This window comes from Mizuhopecten yessoensis, unplaced genomic scaffold (assembly GCF_002113885.1).
Source record: "Mizuhopecten yessoensis strain PY_sf001 unplaced genomic scaffold, ASM211388v2 scaffold8229, whole genome shotgun sequence".
In the NCBI taxonomy this organism is placed as follows: domain Eukaryota; kingdom Metazoa; phylum Mollusca; class Bivalvia; order Pectinida; family Pectinidae; genus Mizuhopecten; species Mizuhopecten yessoensis.
The window spans coordinates 172064-193200 of NW_018407443.1; the positions used below are offsets into that span (position 1 = coordinate 172064).

The 21137-nt window shown below is 33.6% G+C and overlaps 1 protein-coding gene across 12 annotated transcripts in view; it reads left to right on the top strand.

Moving 5' to 3' along the window:
- Positions 1-19200, top strand: part of LOC110455460 (ankycorbin-like) — a 108805-nt gene extending 89605 nt beyond the window's left edge. For 3 of the 12 annotated variants that reach the window (XM_021505600.1, XM_021505603.1, XM_021505612.1), the window contains 10 exons: positions 2787-5352; positions 5665-5685; positions 6719-6792; positions 7456-7539; positions 9670-9908; positions 10181-10320; positions 10511-10708; positions 11856-11909; positions 13483-13494; positions 15980-19200. In XM_021505600.1, the coding sequence (XP_021361275.1) occupies positions 2787-5352; positions 5665-5685; positions 6719-6792; positions 7456-7539; positions 9670-9908; positions 10181-10320; positions 10511-10708; positions 11856-11909; positions 13483-13494; positions 15980-16167 (3576 nt within the window). In that variant the 3' untranslated portion in view covers positions 16168-19200. The remainder of the gene's footprint in view (positions 1-2786; positions 5353-5664; positions 5686-6718; positions 6793-7455; positions 7540-9669; positions 9909-10180; positions 10321-10510; positions 10709-11855; positions 11910-13482; positions 13495-15979) is intronic. The other 9 variants (XM_021505601.1, XM_021505604.1, XM_021505606.1 and 6 more) reach the window with 9 other exon arrangements.
- The last annotated feature ends 1937 nt before the right edge of the window (positions 19201-21137 follow it).

Here is a 21137-nt window from a genome sequence, read left to right on the forward strand (position 1 = left end):
ATGTGTTGCATCATATGAATTATCCATTGAACAATGGTTAAAACTGTATGTATTATCTATTGAACATTGTGTTACACCATCTGAATTGCCTGTTGAACAATGGTTTAAACCATATGTAATATCTATTGAACAATGTGTTACACCATATGAATTACCCATTGAACAATGTGTTACATCATATGAATTACCCATTGAACAATGTGTTACATCATATGAATTACCGATTGAATAATGTTTTACACCATATATATTACCCTTAAATTAAGCGTTGTGTCATGGTATATACAGAGTAACAGCCCTTTGTTCACTCCTACATTCTTTTTACACCAAGATTTTGTGTATGATGTAATGCTATATACCAATCAAAGCACTTTGTTTAATCAAGGACAGACAACTCAAGAAGAGAAAGTTGGTTACAGGGAGCAAGGCTAAGATTACCACAAATACAAAATTTATTTAGTAAGGATTTAAGTTTAAGGAATGTGGTTTTGACAATATTCCAGCAAATTTTATATTTCTTTTGCAATCAGTTTCATTATCTGTACATATAATAAATTTATATGAAATGAGTGTTATTTACTCATCGAAACCCCATGTAAAGTAAATACAGCTTCTCAATTTGTTTTGATTAAAAAGTCAAATAAATGTTCACATTTCCTTTAGTAAATCAATAATACAGTCTACCCAAGTCATTAATCTTTGATAACGTAAATTTGATTTAGTAAACAGATTAAAGTTGGTATTAAAATTTGTAGATTATGTATATGAGTAAATGCTAAGTATAAATAGCTTTGTGTTGGTGATTACAGAGCTCTGCTGATTAAATGAAAGGTAGTCGGTGCATGTATTATACCTCAAAATGGAGTTCAATTAATTTTCAATTTAAATTCGAAATCCTTACAGTATTTTTATATATCAGTAGACAAAGTTGTGGGTCAAATATCCACCGCTAGTGTTGATCAAAGAAGTAAAGCCTCTTTGTACAAGCTGAATGCTAGTGCACCAAATGTTAGGTCCTTAGCACAGGGTTTCCTGGGATAAGGCATTGTGTGGCAGCTATATATATATATATATATAGTGTATAGTCAGTAAATACCTACACTGGAGATTCTTAATGGTATCTACAGACTAGATAGACAGGTAATATTGTTGTTGTGACCTAATTATTACATATATCCTTGAACTTTGGCACATTTAATGTTGTATATAAATTTCTAAGTTACTCTTTTTATTCCCTATACCCTAAAGCAGTAGTGAACATGTATGTCAATTTTAACAATGCCGAGTTGATTTTAATCTAGAAGTTCAACATCTTTAACAGATCAAAATTTCAGGATTCAAAGGCATAACTGATATCTGTTAAAATTGTCCCTGTTTCAAAATTATATACAGTTATTTAACAGTTACTTTATTGGTCTAGACTTTACAGATGTATATAGAAGAAATTTGTTCTAATCATTGGTGATTTATGTATGGTGTATATTATTTACCCTTACCTGTTATATATGGGCCTAGCACCCCTCTGAGAAGACCACCTGTCAGAGTGTTATTCATTCATTTTAGTCATGCTATATGTTCACGCTTGATTAAAACGTGATCAATAATTACTTCTGTTATCATGCTGGATTAATGAGATTTATGCTTCAGTGTATAGCTACATATTTAAATGTCTGTTCTTCTATCTGGCACTGTTTATTTAATTTGGACCAAATTTACTTGATTTAGAAATGAACACACCTGGTGACCTGACAATTATTTTGAGGGATTGAATTTTGATTTTGATATTGGTTAATTTTAGTGAAAAAACGATGATTTGTATGAAAATTCCTTCAAAATTCCTATCAATAGAATAACCAATGGGAAAATATCAAAGAATGAACAAGACCTATTTAGCTGTATCTTACATGGTAATATACACTGAAGGTTTTGTCTGTTTGTTTTTGTCATTGATTTAAAATAAACCCCTACAGATTGATCAATAACTATACCTGGTAAAATATCTCTGCTTCTTATCAGACAAAATCTGTACAGGGGGGAAAATCAATGAATTCAAGTGTCAAAATTACAACAAGTACTGGGCCAAGGTTTGGCGTCATTACAACAATTTGATTTGTTTGGTAGGCTGTCCTTCTCACAAGTATTTGTTATTGTATCAAGTTACTTTTATAAGGGGAAGTTATTTTTTGACTTTAGGATACTTTTGTACATGTGTTATCTGATACAAATGTCACGAACATCTCAGTCATAATTTCTCGGGTGTTTAATTTTCTTGTTACAGTTATATTCAACACGTCCATATGATCTTATGACAGTACAGGGGACTGACTTATTAATAGCAATATCAGCCATATATGCATCTTAAAACATTGTTTACTGAACCTTGGTGCTATGATCAAACTAGATCAGGCTATTAATACATTACATAGCATAGAAAGCATACTATAGAAAAAGTGACCCTGATGAAGCCTTGTCTAGTGTTATTATATCTTTGGTAAGCAAAGACAAAATTGAAATGTTTTGGGCACCTCTTGCTCTTGACCCTAATGTCAAATATTCATTGTCCATTGTTATATTAAATGAACAACGTTACTAAGAAGATCTCCACCATTAAAGACATTTTGATTTTAAAATGTTTAATTTTGATTGATTTGCTGAAGAAATTGTTTGCAAAGTCATTAGTAAAATTCGTATAGATAAGTATTTCAAAGTTCATAAAACATTGAAAATATATTTATGTATAAATCATTTCCCTTTATCTAAGATTTGTCTCCCTTTGTATTTTGCAGGATAAGACATACACTCCCTATGATGCTGCAGTAGTAAAAGGTAACCAAGAGACTGCTGAGTATATCAAGGGCAAAGGTGGAAACTCTGCTTCAAATCTTGACAAAACAGGCAAGCGTGAGTCTAAGTCAGCTAAATCCCGCCGGAGTGTACTCACACTTGAGAGTACACCAGAAGAGCGTGAAAAAGAGGAACAAGCTGAATATGACAAAAAGGGAGATGTTATTTTGACTCCAGTTTCTTCTCCTTCCAAAGGCAAAAAAGGAGGAAAAGGTGATAAAGATAAGGACAGAGAGCAAGACAAAGAAGCTGAAAAGAAACACAAGGAAGCTGAAAAGAAGGGAAAAGACGAACAAAAATCAGATGGAGAGGAAGATGAAGATGAAGAGGATGCAAAAGATCCAGGAGTAAAACCATTAGTAGCAGCTGGTGTAGGTCTCAAAGCTAAAGACAAAAAGAATAAAGATAAAGAAGCAGACACTAAAAAGAAAACAAAAGGAAAGTCTGAGGAGGAGAAGGATTCAGAGAAACAACGGAAAGAAAGCCGGTCAGAGGAGGAGGAGGAGGAGAAGGATACTATTGACAAAACTGTTCCGCTAGGAAAGGCAGGTGTTGGTGCTAAGAGAAAAGGAAAAGGAGAAAAGGAGGAGGAAACTGAGGCAGAGGTAGAAGAGGAGGAAGCAGAGGACGACAACATAGACGAAGCAGGAAAAAAGAGCAGAAAATCTTCTGAACAGGACGACGAAGCTGCACGTGTTGCAGCGGCTGCAGCAGCTGCAACTGCTGTAAAAGTGAAGAGAAGAGGAAGCAAAGAGGCAGGCAAAAAGGACAGTCGTGGAGACAGTGGTGTAGAAGCTGATTCAGAACAAGAATCGTCAGAGGAGGACGGCCAAAAAGAGAAAGGGAAAGAGAAAAGTGAACAGCCCAAGGGAAAGACTGGTCAAACAGCAGGTGGACGAGTTCATCGCAAGAAAAGAAAAGCAGATACAGTTGAGGAAGAGGAAGAAGAAGAAGAAGAAAAAGAGGAAGGGGAGAGCGCTGGAAAGCAAGACACTGCTGCTTTAGCTGCAGCAGCATTGCTAGCTGAGGAGGAAAAGAAGAAAAAGTCAAAACAGGAAAAAGGCAAAGAGGACCAAAACGAAGAAAAAAAGCAAAGGGATTTAGAGGAACAGAAAAAGAAAAAGGAATCTGAAAAGTTGAAAGAAGAAGAAAGGAAGAAGAAAGAAGCAGACAAATTTAAAGAAGACGAAAGAAAAAAGAGAGAGGCAGCGGAGAAATTAAAAGAAGAGGAAAAGAAGAAAAAGGCTGAGCAAATAAAAGAAGCGGAGAAAAAGAAAAAGGCCGAGCAGTTAAAAGAAGAGGAGAGAAAGAAAAAAGAAGCTGCTGAAAAACTCAAAGAAGAAGAGAAGAAGAAAAAGGAAGCAGCAAATAGGAAAGGTTTGAGAGTAGCAACTCCAAAACAAGGTGGTAAAACTGGCATTGAAGCACAAGACCATTCACACGCTCCAGCGGCAGGTGCAGCTGGGATAGGATTGAAAGCAGCTTTATCAGCAGGCAAGGATAATAAGGAGAAAGCAGAAGTTCAAAAGGAAGAGGTTGGAATTCAGACTGATCGGAAGGAGGAGAAAGAGAAGCCAAAGACAACCGACACTGGAATACAGACAAAGAAAAATCATACCAGACAGAGTGGCAGTCAGACTGAATTATCAGGTGACCAGGTGGTCAGTAGAGAATCGTCTCTTGATCGTCAACCTAAATCTCGTGTCAGGACTGCTTCTAAGGACGGTGAGTCTGAAGGAGAATTTGAGGTTCCAAAAGGTTCTCCCGAGTCGGAAGCAGAAGCTCTGAGAGTAGCAGCTGCAAAGAGAAGTGTATCACGGGCAGAGTCGGAATCAAATCGCGAGGAGAAACCACAAAGCAGGCAGCGTGTGATACAGTCGCCTGCCAAAGTACCCACTGACGGTAGAATTAGCCAGGGGTTATTGACGAATTCTCGGAAACCCTCACGCCAAAGAACATTCGAGAGGAGTGACTCGCCAGAGCTCTCGTCAGGTGAAGATATTGATGAAAAAGATTATGTTGATGCTCAACCAAGATCTCGTAAACAACGTGCCCAAAATAAATTACAAAATAGGACACGCAGGCTAAGAAACCGCCAAGTAGCCGGAGTGTATCATCCTGACAGGCTTTCTAAACCTATCTCTGTTCACAAACAAATTAAAGACAAAAAGAAATTAGCTCGTGAACGTGATAGTCAATTGAACGGAGGACTTGTGGAAATGGATCGTTCAGACGAAATAAGTGATCTTGAACACTCAATTCTACGTACCCGCCGAGGTGGTGGGCGGTGTGTCAACTCTATACAGGAGAGTGTGCGTCGGTATCAGAGCGAGCGACGTATGGTAAGACAACTTCATCAGCTCAAGCGGGCCCAGATCTACACGGGCCCAATGCATGACGTTGTCCTGTTCAGTAAGCTGATGGATGTGTATAGAAACAATGCCCCACATGACGGAGACAGCACGCTTGACTCACAGGTGCTGGAGGACTGGGAAGGTTACCTCCGAGGTAAGTCTTACGTTCATATATGCTTATATATCCAAACGCTATTGCTGACTTCTGTTTCAGCTTGAAAACGGTTGCGTCCTTCATTTAGATCTTTGTCGGAAAAGCTTTCAGAACTTCTATCTTTTATTTACTCGCCAATGCTAGTTTTGACTATCTATGGACATTGAAAGGTAAGTTGCATGATTATATTACAATTACAGCTAGCACCATGTTTCAACCTGCCCCACGATGGAATCTTTCACTGAAAATACTTGAGAAAGAAAGGACATGGTAAAAGAAATATTATTACACAAAAGCAACTGTCTGTTTCAGATAACTTTGAGGATAAAGAGGGTATTTATACCTGAGTGTAGTATGATTTGGGAGTGCTCACTTGAGTTTAACCTCATGTTGTTGTTTACCCGTCCAAACTAGTGTCACAGTATCAGTGCATTACAAGTAGATTTCTCAGTTTTCTTTTTCATTCATTAACTTGATTTTACTTTTTAACTAGATGTTTTTGTAGACTACTTCTATGCTTGAAAAAATACAAGTTTTGATTCATATAGATTTGCCAAAAAAAAATACAGTTCCTCATTTAACATAAGTCATGTTGTAAAACATGAAATAAATTGCTTACGTTTAGTTTACAGTACAACATCGGTATGAAGAATATTTCTATAACATCCAGATAAAGTTATGTGTCACCCTATACTTCTCACATGAAGACCTGCAGCAAATTTGTGAATTTCCCTTTGCACTTGCCGTATATTGAACACAAAACTAAGCTATTGGTAATAATGACGAAATGACGATTTAACATGCACACACGTTTGGAGCGATAAGAATGTTACCGTCGTGTATATCTGCACAGTCGTGTGAAACAAACCAGATCCCCTGCATTGTAATATATAAATACTGTTTCCACTTGCATATTATATTATCGTGTGTGTGTTCACATTACAAGCCTGTAACAATGCAATATAATACACCATTTTCAATATTTATATCTTGATAATAATAAAAACAAACTTGTATTTACATTTGCTCATCTGTCAAACATTCGTTACATTTCTGCTTAATCAGCTTCTGGCTTTAGATCTTTCTGCATGTGCATGTAATATTTTAGCTTTACATATTGTGATAATGTTGTGTATTTATATCCAATTATTGTGTAACTAAGCTAGTTATCTCTTGTAATACCAACATTACTGACTCGTCGTCAAGGAAACAGTAAGTACATAGTTATTGCATTTAACATCCGGGTGATATGTTTATTTAGTGAAATATCTACCTGCTGTCTCCCGTCGGCTTGCTGAAATTAACATAAACACCTTCTATTAACCTCCCCTTCATATGAAGAATTCTTATTTGACTTCGTTAACAGATCAACTCCAGTTTGTTTCACATTTCTACGAAGATGATAGGACTGGACTCCGATCCGGAACCAACACAGTCAGGGTAGGTAACTCCATTTTACAGATTTTTTAGTATAACATTTTGTAGAACACATTTAGCATGAAAGTTCACCTTAGACTAACATTAGTATTGATAATATCACAGGTTTGTTGTATTTTATAGTACCTTTCGCTACATTTGTTGATAATATATACTAAACAGTATGTATATAATGATAAAACAAAGTTCACGTTTGACTGGTTGATCCAGGGGCCCCTTCGTCCCTCAAAGCTAGTTTCTTGCATTACAAAAAATAACATTTTCAGGTTTTTTGATAGATTCAGTCTTACGTTTTCTTCTGATTTTAAAAGAGGTTGCATATACCAAGTTCTGCAAGAATGTTTCCCTTTTTTCTCCAGGTAACCTGGATCCACCATGTCACATGTATAACACGGACATAATATGATATAATTTAGAAATATATAGATGTGTTTTAAAGAAATATAGGCATGTATTTTTAAAATAATTAATCATGCGCAATGTTTTGTATGTACCTTGCACAATTGTTATGCTTTAATACCAACATTTTCAAAATAACATTCTGTATGTAAAAGTGTCCGACAAATTAAGGAATCATGGGTTTCACATAGCGTAATCTTGTGGATTATGGGTTGCGATTATTATCATCAGAGTTATGACCATGAATTTTGTATTTTTCCTGACAAGACTCGGCCTTCTAGATCGGAGAAATCGGCAAACTCTGCTAAACGTAGTGTGGACAACAGATATGCTGAATTAAGATTTAAAGAGGTAAATCGACTATTTTGAAAGGACAAGATAACCAGGCTCTAGCCTCTAAATATCCATTGAAATGCAAGCAAAAGTAGCACAATAATGTTGAACCAATATTTTTTCCCCATGTACGTGGAGTTTGTGGTGTTATCATGATAGGATCGTATTGATTGTTTTCGTAACTTCTCCACTTGTTCGTCTCATTCAAATGAATTGGTTTTAATCATTCATCATGAAGTTCCTCAATCATATCTAGATTATTTTTAGATGAAACTGATTGCTCAATATACGTATTTGTATTCAACGGGCTCCACAGTATAATAGTTGTCTCAAATGTTTAACACAATAAGACTGAAATGTATTGTATGTGTAAATTACACATAGTAATTGATTGTAAGGATACAATTACATACACCTAATATTTGAGGCATGTAGTTTAATCGGGTGCAGTCAAGCATGATATGGTTGTTGTTTCACTGCACACTATTAACATCAATATTGGTCACAATATGCATACTTACTTAGCCTTACTAACACCTATTTTGTCGTTTTAAAATTTTGGGTAGCAACACCAGGTTCAGTGCTACCGTGAGCAGAAACCTCGGAGAACACAGTCATTTCTTATCGCCATTTAAATGCAGTTTTGAATAAGAGCATGCGTAAACTGTAGTTATTCAAATTACGATTGATACTTTTTATAAGCTCTACAATTGTATCATTTGTGAAGCGAACATGCATATTGTGTTTGTCGTCAGTGAATGCAATATGCAATGTTTCATTCAGCGATTGTTTCATATTCATGAATATTCATTCATTAACCGAAGCCTGCATGCCAAAAATGTTTTGTCGGCGTAGCGCTGATTGGATTTTCCTTGTGAATTTATTCTATTAACGCACCAAGACCTATAACTTTGACGAATGTTAAAACTTTAACTCTATTATTTTTTTGTAAGAAATCGGGAGAATACACGAACACTACACTATATTGGTAAAGAATTATGTATCACGTTCATAAAAACAATGAAGTTCGGGTCATGAGTAAGCATACTATGGATCTATGAGTTTTTAGCTGGCTTATTTTACTTGTGAGTCATTGAACACACATTTAACTGGCTGTTTTATGTTTTGTAATTGCTCAGGATATCGTTATATTTGGAGATTAGATAGCAAATTACAGATTACTCTTGATGCAGGTTTACCGGGCAATACCGACTACTGGCTTGACATTATTTAGTTCCTGTTATGATCTTCTTACATGAAAACAGATAGTTGTACAGAGTGTGTATTCTGAACCCTTACCTGACTTATTCCGTTCATTATATTATTATTGTTTGATATTCAGGAAACCAAAATTATTTGGAAAATCGAAAGAAGAAACTATAATAATGAAAACTCATCTTTGCATTTGATGAGTTGATTTTTTTTTCTCTTTGTCATGACAATTTAATTATGTGGAAAGAAATATTTACTGTGTATTTGAAAAAGTACCCGCCTACAACAAACTCATCACGACAAATTTAAAAAATAAGTTGGAAGTTGCAATGTAACGAAATGTTCACTAAACAGTACATGCAAAGTAATAGATAAATGTATATATATAAAGGAAGCAGTTATTGTTATTTGTCAAATGATTTTTATCCTTTTCTAAATATAACTGCATCGAACCTGTAATAAAGCATTTAATAAACTAGAGTCAGAACAGAGTTTACCACAAATAATCCTTACAATAATATCAAATATATGTAAACTAAAGTCTTTATATTGACCGATTCATAGGACACGGGGAACAGAACTTTGTATTTTCATTTACCATATATTAAGTTTTATTCACATTTCCTAATTCTACATCTCCATTCATAATTCACCACATTTAGATTGTTTTGTGAAAGTGAAAGGATGCAATATAGAAAAAGTAAAGCAATTCTTTCAGAATTAGTTGATACGTTTTGTCTTGCATTGGAAAATAATCTTGTGCATTATCTCCGGTAGTAGTCTGACTTGGTATACTAAGAAACGTTTTTGAATATTAAATATGTTTTGAATATAAATTGAACTATTTCTTGTATGATATGCTTTAAAGTTTAGCATTGAAAATACCTCGGATAAGAGATTTACAAAAAATTTAAAAGTTAAATTGATTTGATTAAGGAGTTTGATATGACTGAAAGAGAGGCTGAGCGAGAAGCTTTGGACGACAGAATGAAGGATGCGGCGAAAAAAACCGACGAATCGCTGAAGTCTGTCCACAGCAAGACTTCAAATAGTCTCAACGAGGCAAAGAAAGTGAATGACCAGCTCCAGAACGATTTCCGCCGAGACGTCACGGATCGTCTGAAGTCTGGCAATTCGACAAAGAGAGAGCGCCAGTGGCTCATCCAAGAGTCCTTGTATGTACTCTCAACACATTCTGGAATTATGTGAAACATACACTTTTGTAATTTTGAAGTTCAAATGTAAACATTGTGATGTATAGTTTGAGGTGCATATATTTGATATCATACCATTTGATATGTCAACTACACCACATAACAAGGTATCACGATTGGTTTGAAAATATTTGTGCCAATTTTTCTTGTTGTCTGTTCCTATCACATTTTATGTCTGATTTTGTCTTTGTGTGTTGACAATGTGACAATGTATTTTTCTAATGCACTTACAGGAGTGATGAAGCCCAGTCTCAGGCCGAGAGTGCAGAGAAGGCAAGGAGAGAGAAATACAAAGAATGGCACAAGAAAAAGAATGAAGAGCTAAGGCGGAAACTTCTTAATGTCTACGGACCTGATCAGGACTACTCCGATCGTAAGTACTAGGGTGTAGCAGTGCTTTTGCAATATTACATTCGCATTTCGAACAATGATGTACCTTTCCGTTTGACTTGGCTACCGCAATCTCTACATTTATAACAAGCCCAAAGAGGACCTGCTAAATTAGCAATACCAAGTGACACATGACTTCATAATTGTATTTATTCTAACCTCTTTTATTTCAGTTAAAAATAGCAAGGCTCACTCTTTTAAGTCATCTACGCCACGGATTGCATACACATCTACCCCACGCCCAAAATCTCAGATAACGATGACCAGCGGAGGTATGTCTCAGGCCCAGTATGGTATGGACCGAGAGATCACTGTTCAGATGACGGAATACGGCATGCGGAGGGTAAAGAAAGAACCAGATAATCCATTCGGTACGCATGCGTGTAGCAGCTTTCTAACAGCATGAATTATTGGATATGTCTGTTTCAAAATATTACCGTTTAATGGTTGGAAAGTAGATAGAAGAAGTCATATGTTTACAAAAATGTTACGAGGTTAAATGTATTGCTTATGATAACTAAATGTAAAATGGCAAAATCATAAAAGAATAATTTTATACTAATACTGACAGCTTAAATTTTATTTGAATTTAATCAGATACAATTTTAGCGGTAATGAAGTCCATTTGATTATTATTTATAGAGAAAGCCTATGGTATCGTGAAACTGTCCTGTAGGTTGTTTAAAATTTCATTTTATAATAGATTTTAATTTTATCATAGAAACTAAGTAAATCTCAATATCGCAGTTTCACCACTTAGATCGTTTGCAAGTTTGTATATTAATGTGTAAATTCACATCCTGCTAGTGCACTGAACACATTGAAATTTGGACTTAAAAGTTTAAGTTGCATCATGATACCAGTGTTTGTTGAACTAAACAGCTGATTTATAATTAGGATGAGGTATTCTTTGAAACAGACTGTCCATTGCTAAAATATATATTTGTATTCTTCAGATATAAGTTCTAAAAAAAAAAAAAAAAAATCAGTTTTTTGGCAAGAATATACCTTTTGAATCTGAAGAATGCAAAATTAGGATACCTTGATTGGTAACTATATATATATATATTGATATAAATGAGTATGTGTAAAGTTGTATAATAATATCAAATCATTTAATCTTATTTATAGGGTGCAGATATTGTTATCCTCATTCTTTTAGGATTCAGTTCTTGAATCCTTTTTAATTACTAAAGTAATAATAAACAAATGCAGTATACTGAAATATTGTGCATGAAATCAACACTTGCATCGAACTTTTTCATAATTTTTAAAACGGATGTTCCAAAGGGTGACTTAAATATGTGATAACGTTAATTATGTATTCGCATTTCCCTGATAATCAATTTATACAAATATTTATCAGTTTGCATTCATTGAAATGGAAGCGGAATTATATCATATTGTTATCAGGGAGACATCTTTAGTATGAGATTTGATACACTGATTTGATATACAGAAATCACGGCAAAGTGTATGCATGGATCACATTATATTTTTACACGCTTACGTCAACAGGAAACAAAGTGAAGAGCAAAAAAGGGCTTGTGCGTAAAGGCGTGTTGGAGCAAGGTAGACAGGAGGGTTACTCCTCCATCAGCATGATACCAAGGCGCAATCCCTTTCTCTTGTTTATCATACTTCTTACATACTCTATACTCATTGGCTAGATCTCGGTGTCTGCACTTCCAACATCAGAAAACTGTCAGTTATACACTTGGTTAGTCAGAATATTGCAAGAAAAGCACAATTTCTTGTATCAAAAGTTCAAAAGAAATGGTAAAATTGATATTTGTATTACATTTGAACCAATCTTACATATTCACCCCATTTAATTGAAAACTAGTTTATTGGATTAGGCAGTTTTGAATTATGCACTCCTACTCAAATATTCTCCATTACTTGATGTTTTAAACAGAATTTTATGACGGACCAGGTAATATCGAGATAGGTTTAACCATGTTGTATTCATGATTGTGAAGTAACGACATATGAATCTTTTCAAGGTATTCAATGTGAAAAGTTAATTATATCCATAGTTCAACGTAATGCCCTTCTTCTATAGCCAAAATGTCACTGGTTTGTTCCTATGGGAGTGTAGGATGTGCAGACACTAACAAGATATCTAATAACTTCTATATTTCTACAGATGAGTACCCAAAGTTGTTCTCACTGAAAATGTTGTCTTCGTCAGAACATGTTGTTATAAGTTTGATTCATTGAAAACCAAAATAATTGTTTCCTTGTCGTTATTCATAAACATTTATTGTTCGTAAATGACCTAATTGAATATTCAGATAATTATCTCCAAAACCTGTTTTATTAATAAAATGTGTCTTAGAGAGATAATATGATCAAACTATTGTGTTCACGAAAGTTTAAAAAATGAAATCGAAAGATCTTTTGACGAAAATAGTTTTCAGTGTGAAAAGGTGGATCATATACACAACCGAACAAAGATATTTATCCAAAAGCTTTGATGCTACTGCTCAATGATTAGCTCTGTTGAATTCATTTTGTTGCTTCTACTATTCCTAGTTTCTGAAACTTCTCCTAGGAAACACGACTGGCATGCTGATTAGTTCATTGCGTAGCATACATAGCCAGCAATATTTCTATCCGCTTAATAGAAATTCAAATTTCACAAGCTTCAAGTCGAGCGTTCACTATTTGATGAATTTAAAAGTATTGAAACGAAAAAATCGTTCAAGTCATTTAAGCAATCCCGATTTAGTTGTAGTTTCTCCCACTGTAATACTAGTAACTTACTATTGACAAAATATATTAATAACATATTTAAGTTAAAATTGTAAGAACAAATCTACAGAATACGGTTATGAAGATATTTTGTTTTCTTCAAAATATGCTCAATTTATATCAGAGATGGATATGATGGAATGTTATCTAAATAATTTTTGCCCAAAAAGGTAATGAACACTTCTTTATATGTTAACAACAACTGATCTGTTCCTGTCCTTTTCATTTTTGACTTTTGTATTATAGAATACTTACCGTGCTTTCAGCTGCAGTAGTGTCTGGCTGCATCTTTATCTGTACTGTACTATACTATTGCTGTCCACTATGACATATGCCTGTCTATAAACTTGCCCACTAATGATCCTCTGTATCCTCTTTGTCATTGTAGATCATAGTGAAGGTATGTAGCGTGGCGAACTCGTTATCGGTGATATGCTGCATGTGTAGACACACTAACCGTTACGAAGCAGTTGACTGGGTTATCCGTCTCCATTTGTATTTGCATCCGTGTATTTAATTACCCCACCACTTTCCAGACCTCCCCTCCCGCAACAGTCGGGGATGTAATGATTTTCATTTTTTTTTCTTTTTATCCGCCATACATCCCTCTCCACCCCCAACCCGAGTCCTAAACCCCATCCCCCGGAGTGTCGGATGCATGTAAAATTAAATCATAACTGTTAAAGGAGATTTTATGCTTTCTTTCTAATTCAATATACAATTTTGGTGAATTTTACATTTCAACCTTTCATCAATATATGTGTACTGTGTAGATTGAAAGCTAGTTTTTCCAGTATTTAAGATAAAATGTATAACTTTAAGTTTGAAATATATACTTAGAAATTGTTGCAAGAGACTCAAATCAGGAATAAAATATATTATTTCAGATATATGAGAAACACATGAAACATAACTAACTAATACACAAAGCTGTAGTGTAGTCGTCTCCTGTGCTACCATACTTAGCGTTGAACGCATCAGTAGTGCTGAAATTACCTTTTTGATTAGCAGTGTGGAAACAGTACTAATGAAAAGCATGATTTGTTCTATTAAGTTGCTTCATTCCAATAATGTGACCCCTAACCTCTTTTTGCTGAGTAAAGTAAAAAACAGATTTTTTTTTTAAGAATTTTTTTTTAATGCTTCATGTAGTATGATTTTAGTTGCTGTAATTATGTTTCATATTTATTGTAGGAAAAATCACACTTTTAATCAAAAAGATGATAATTGCAGTGATGCGAAACTATTTGTTCCTTTACTTAGAACTGGTATGAATCCCCGCTAATAAATAAACAACATTAATCTCTTGTACGCTCGCTTTGAATTTGATGTAAATATTTCAAACAACTATTAACCTTATGAGTAGATTATGTTTTATTTTCAGCAAAATAATATTGAAAATCATTTCAATATAATTACTGATAAACCATAATGCATGAATTGATTGCTTTTCATTTTTATCAAAGGATATTAATGCATGGTGTAATAATTGATATGTTAAAGGGAAAAACATTGAGTAAGCAGACGGCTAGATCCATTTTTTTTTTTTAAATAAATGTAGTTAGTAAATTGCTTTTTTACATTTTAAAATTTTAAAAATAAAGAAATGAATCAATAAGGTTTTTTCAATGGTGTTTCTTTTTCTTTTTATGTTTACTCCAAAACAATAATAATAAAAAAAAACAGGCTTCTGAAATCTTCACTTTACTGGCCACAATTCAGTTGAGTGCCAATGAATCATGACCAAAATATTGAATATACACACTGAAATGTTTTGTTTTCTCCGTTTTCTGTTGGATGTGGTTCACTACATGCAAACAAATAGATTCAGCCGTTTGCTTACACTCGTTTTACTTTGATATTTGAATGTATTCACAATGTATGTATATATTAAGAGGTTTTGTTTCAGTTGACAGGAATATCTGCAAAATTGTCATGAAGTTATGCTTTAAATTCAATAATGCCTTTGACTTTTACAAATACTGGTAATGTTTATACATATACACATGATATATATAAATATATTATTGTACAATGCTATTGTAATGCTATATTGCGGAATGATATTGTAGATGCAATGCATGGCCTGCTTATCAGAAAAACAGGTTATTTCCCTTCATCTCTTCACTTGAAATAGGGGAGACAACCTCATTCCATTCATCGTATCATTATCAACTGCAGTGAAATATATATTGTAAATTTGTGTGAATGTGAACCTGTTTTTCATTAATTGATCATTGTTTTACAGATGTTTTTATTTTTTTATATTTATCTTTTATTAATATTTTGCTTTCACTAGATTTTAACCCTATTCCTCTCTAACATATTATTATTAATTATAAAGACGCTGTTGTACAGTGAACACACACATCTCTCACAGGGTGATCTTAGAAATTTAGAAATGTTATTTGCTGTGCAATGTTATGGTGTTGAGGTAGAAAAGAATCTTAATTCTACAGAACAATGTCACGGTGAAGGGTTAGGAAAGTGGTATTCGCTTTAAGTTCTCTAGTTGTATAATTGATGCATTGATATAAAGACACATCGATGATGAATTGCTATTTTGTTTCCTAAAAATATCGATATATATATGTTTTAAAGTGCTTACCTAATACAAACCTGTGTCCCACAAACAGACGATTTATCAACAAATTAAAGAATGTCTTTAAACTTAGGTATTGCATGTGCGAAAACCAACTGACAATTGATACAGAGTTCCGAAAACTATTATAATGGAACCTAAATGCGTCATTTATCATTAAACAAATACGAAATCTATATGGCTAACATCATTTCACATCATCTATCTATTCATCCGATCACCATGTTACAAAGGAAATAGAAGAAGATGATGTATTTACTTACATTGAGTTGTTTTGTTTTAGCCAACTGGACGCCGAAGTTTGATGGTTCTCTGAGACCTCGGGCAGGACTTGTGTTTGTGGAGCCAGATATCTACGATGAGGCTCTAAAAGACGAACAGAGGATGAAGAAAGCTTACTCTATAGCAGCACGCAGTAGTGCAAACGTAACAATGGATGACGAACGTCTGTTAGGACCTGTATCATCATGACCAATGTCATAGCTAGATGCTTTATCATAATTATGTTTGGAAAATGGGAACACTATGGACAGATTTGTGTGGACAAATTGGCATTTTTGTTTAATAAAATGTTGTGTATGTACACCACAAGAACAATAGCTGGTCAAGGACTCATAAGTAAAGAAAGGCCAAAAATAATGATGGGAAAATGCATCTCTTCCGGACATGTTTAAGACCAGAGATATTTTTTGCTTCAAAACAAGTGGGCAATGAATCCATGGAACCCATCCTTTTAACACCCAACTAAAGGGGATTTCTGGATGAATGTACACAGTTTAGTAACTTTAAATGGTTAGATATGTGGATGGTTTTCTGTTGGAAACATTTCTGGTGAAACATATGTATGTTGTACTATTCTAAGTGTTAATTTATTCTTTAATTGATTTGACTGTATATTATTTGATTTTTTTTTTTATTCCCGTAAAACATGTTCTATTTAAATTAGTGCATTGTTATATTTCATGTTCTTTTTAATGGCATTTAAGTATAACGTTCGATGATTTCAAGTCATATACAATAACGTCACTTTGTCCGTTATAATGAGTCAATATACATTTTGAAATTCCTTTTTAATATACACTATTGTGGTTGCTGAAAAAATCTAAATGTTTTTTTAGAATTCTGTGTGAAACGCACCAGTTTTAACTCTTTATTTTGTAAATATAGTTGATGAAATTATGCACAAATTGTTTACCAATTTAAAATGCTGTTTGTTACTATGGAAGTAAAAATAATGTGAAAGCATGATAAAAAATCCACCATAGCCCGACTGTTCTACAGGGGTGTCCTAACGAATGATGGTTACATAAATAGAAGCAAATAAAATACAAACAAATTAAAAGACATAACATTTGTCAAGTGTCTTAAAAAATCGCATGAGATTTGGATATTTCGACATTGCAAACTTCTTTTATATCGAAACAATCATATTATGCCAGGGAAATATTTTACTCGTGTTTGGTTTTTAAAATATCCAATGAAATTTATAAAATTATTTGTATAACATAGTTATACCTGTAACGATATAAAGATTTCTATAGGTGGTAAGTAGCGGACATATTCAAAAGGACTTTGTATTAGATATATTTGAATAGTCGACATAGTACCTTTAAAGTCATATTAATTCGATTTCAACTATAGATATCAAATGTTCTCGAAAACACTATAGATGTATTTGTCTTGAAGCTGATGAACGGTTAAGTCCGGAATTACTTCCATATGTAAGTTGTTGGTGAGAATGATTGGGAGCTTACACGTACCTTTATTTGCCTGGTTTTATTTGGTGCCATAATAAATGAACTCATTGTTTAAAATGTCTCTTACATAGCGTAATCATCCCTCCCACAAAAACCTATGACTCATAGTGCTTACTGTTGTGTTGAAAATCAAAGACGGAACAGAGTTCTGTTTAGAGCTTATTTGAAATCACTATAATTACTCTCCAATCTGGATTTGTTTTTCTCTTACCGTCTTGCTAGGTATTTGACATACATCTCAGTTTTGTAATGCGATTATCTATATTATCTGAAGAGCAGTACCCAATTATCAAAGCTTGGTGTCTTTACTGTACACGTATACCACATGTATAGGGCCTTATACATTATAGACGTATACATTATAAAAATACACAATTTCCTGTACATGTGAATATAATCAGTCACTGGTTTGATAGTGCTAACATAACTTACTTGATCATTTCTTTGAAAAAAAACCACTTTCTTTAACTGGAAATCGTAACAGTCATATAATTATGTTATTGATTCAAGTTTAACAAGAAACAAGAACAGCTCTAACAATCGAAACCCGTTGATTTACATCTATCGGGTTTTTTCTGCCAAGAATGAAAATTGGATGAAAGCACATTAATGAACGCATCTCACTGTTATGATTTTTAAATGTCACTAATTATAAACGGTGAATAGTTTTGTTTATAGGTCAAGGTAGTCCACTCTATTATTTGTAAAAAAAATCTTCTAATTTTCAAACTTTCCGTAATTGTCTTTAAATTCATATATGAAAAACTATTTTACGTGTATTTCTGTTCTTCCTTGACAATGTTACGTGATGTGACGTCAGTGCTTGTAGACATCACGCGTGCATTTTGATATCGCATTTTACACACAAAAATGACACAGATTGGAAAAATCCAATCATACATTCCGTACAAATAAAGCTTCTCTTCATTTAATTCTTTGTATATATGGTAATGCGATGAACAAGGTATCCATGGAGTGTGAATTGAATATGATGTATATCCAATTTCGTGAATATGTTCTTAAATTCACTCGTTGGAGCTCGCTTATTATATTTGAAAATTAAATCGCTCTATAAGTTACAACCATAGTTTAGTATCACTCATAAAATATCGTTTACGTAATAATAATATTTTGATTTAAGGCGACCTGCGAGAGATTACTTCCATTGTCATTGTTAATCTTTATTTTTGCTGTTCATAAAATTGTAACAAAACAAAATACATTTATATTAACAAATATTTCGTAACCAATTGTATTGCAGACTTTACTTTAGCACTAGATATGCTGTTCGATTTTTCTGTAAGATGTGATAATATATTGAAATACCATCGTTTTGTTTCGTTTATAAAGAAATTCAAATAGGAAAATTGTCAAGGGAGAAAACTCTAGCTGGATTGTGTTAAAAATTCCACACTTACAGATATATTAGGTTAGAATTTCGAAGTCAGACATGAAGAGACAATCAAGGAAGTGCTTGTAGCCGAGTTGTTCTCAATGTTTATATTTGATTAAAAAAGGGAAACAGAAAAGTCAAAATAAAGATATGAATGTCAATAATAATATGTTTTGTGGTTTACTGTAGATTATTGTGATAGTAACATATGTGATATGAAATGTGATATTAAGATAATGAATATATATTGCCCAATATCTGTGATAATGACCTTCACGTCTATATGCATAAAACAATGGTAGACAGTACATGTGTTACTGGGTTAGTACAAATAAAGACGTATCAGTTAATCAACTATTGTGTTCTCGTCTTTTATTGTGAAAAGAGGATAAATCTCATCAATAAGCGTCACGCATCGAGAGATGCCAGTGCCCTATACTAGACTTTAGTCTGCCCGTCCACAATTCGTTTTGTGATAACTTAAATGTTGAATAACCCGATTTTGCTGTTAAACGCCATATGTGAGGTGTTCATAACTTAAGGTAAACTATCATTGTTTGGGGCATTTAATTGAGAGAAACATAAATTTATATTAATTTAGGAAAAGAAGTTGATCATTCTTCCATGATTTATCTGAATATCCATTTTTATTCTTCAAATAAGAGAATCTCAGGAGCACGAAAAGTCACTTAAACTCATGGTTACTTGTATTGGAACATACAGACCCTCAGATTTCAACATTTTAAAAGAAATGGCCTTGAGAAAGACGGTAGTTGTTAAATACCTTTGATAATTAAATAATGTGTACTGTGCAAGCAAATACAATGAAAAAAACAAGAATAGGACAACACACTGGCCTTTTCTTACTTTTCGAACTATTGTATCTAGAACATATGATCTTTCAGGCTAAAATATCGTGAACCGAGATAATGTGCCTGGTAGCTCTTATAAAAAGTCAATAGTATTGTTTCAACATAAATATTCAAAAATACAGATGACACAAAGGCTATACTACATTTATGCTTTAGTTACACTTAGTCAATTAAATGTCTAGGAAATGATGGTATCAGAACCAGTGTTAAACATATGCCAGCTATGTTTAACACTGTCCACCATCAATCTCGGTCGGTTGATGGTGAACATTACGATAACATAGCTGGCTAATGTTAAACACTGGTTCTGTTAAGTTACATATGATAACTAACTTACGAATAATCTGTTTCAAAAACGTTACAAGTCTTGATTAATCATCTCAATATTTTATCAGGTATAGGAATAATCTCTTTCATCGTTATACGCTAGCAATTTAATGACGTGCAATAGAACGACACAGAAAAACAATCTATGTCTGCAAAAGTGCCTATTTGATAGCTTTGACAAGTTAAGACTTATAATTATCTTCAGCTTACAAATGACGTCTGAGAATAACCGTTTACAGAGACAGCAGTATCGGTAAAGAACACTAAAACACGGAATGCGAGACATATATATTTTAACAAAATGTTAAATTTACCGAATGCTGATTATTACAACTAACGTTACATGCCCTGGCCTCAAAATATAATCCTCTCCGTAGAATCCCCGAATGTATCCAGCTAAACAGTTACATAAAATAGTAGTATTGACTATATGTTAAAACGTTATCAAAGATAGAAATTGAAACATGTTACCAGGAAACAATTAAAATGTTTACCTTCCTCTGGCATAACCATGATCGTGACAAAGTGGAGCTCTTTGTTATTGCAGTATGATTCGGAACAAATGTCTTCAAAATCGACTTTATTTCGGATAAACACGAAAATATATTTCTCGCGAAATAATTGTAATTTACAGTAATGGCAGAATCAAAATGATTTGAAGTGAAATTATGATGTCTCTAAAAAAATCCTAAAATCAAAATATATTCCTTATAATAGGTTTTATAATTTTTAATTTCTGTGGAAAAAACCCACTAACAAAACATGATAGAAAACCCTCATATAATAAAACATATACCCTAGCGTGAAATGAACAAATTTATTTTTATGAGGAACTGTTATTTAGGATTCCTAGACAAATATGGCGACGTTCCATTGAATTAATTACTGAACACTGAGCGAGGCCAGCAGACTAGACATAGCCCACACACGGACATGGAAAGCTCATTATTTTATCTGAATAGTAGTTTTCAGTTAACAGTGAATGTATGCCTACCGTAGCTAATAACACATTAAATCCGATTATAGACTGCCATTGAGATTGAAAACGTCATTGTTGTACTAGTGGAACAATGGACAGGGAGATTTGCGGGT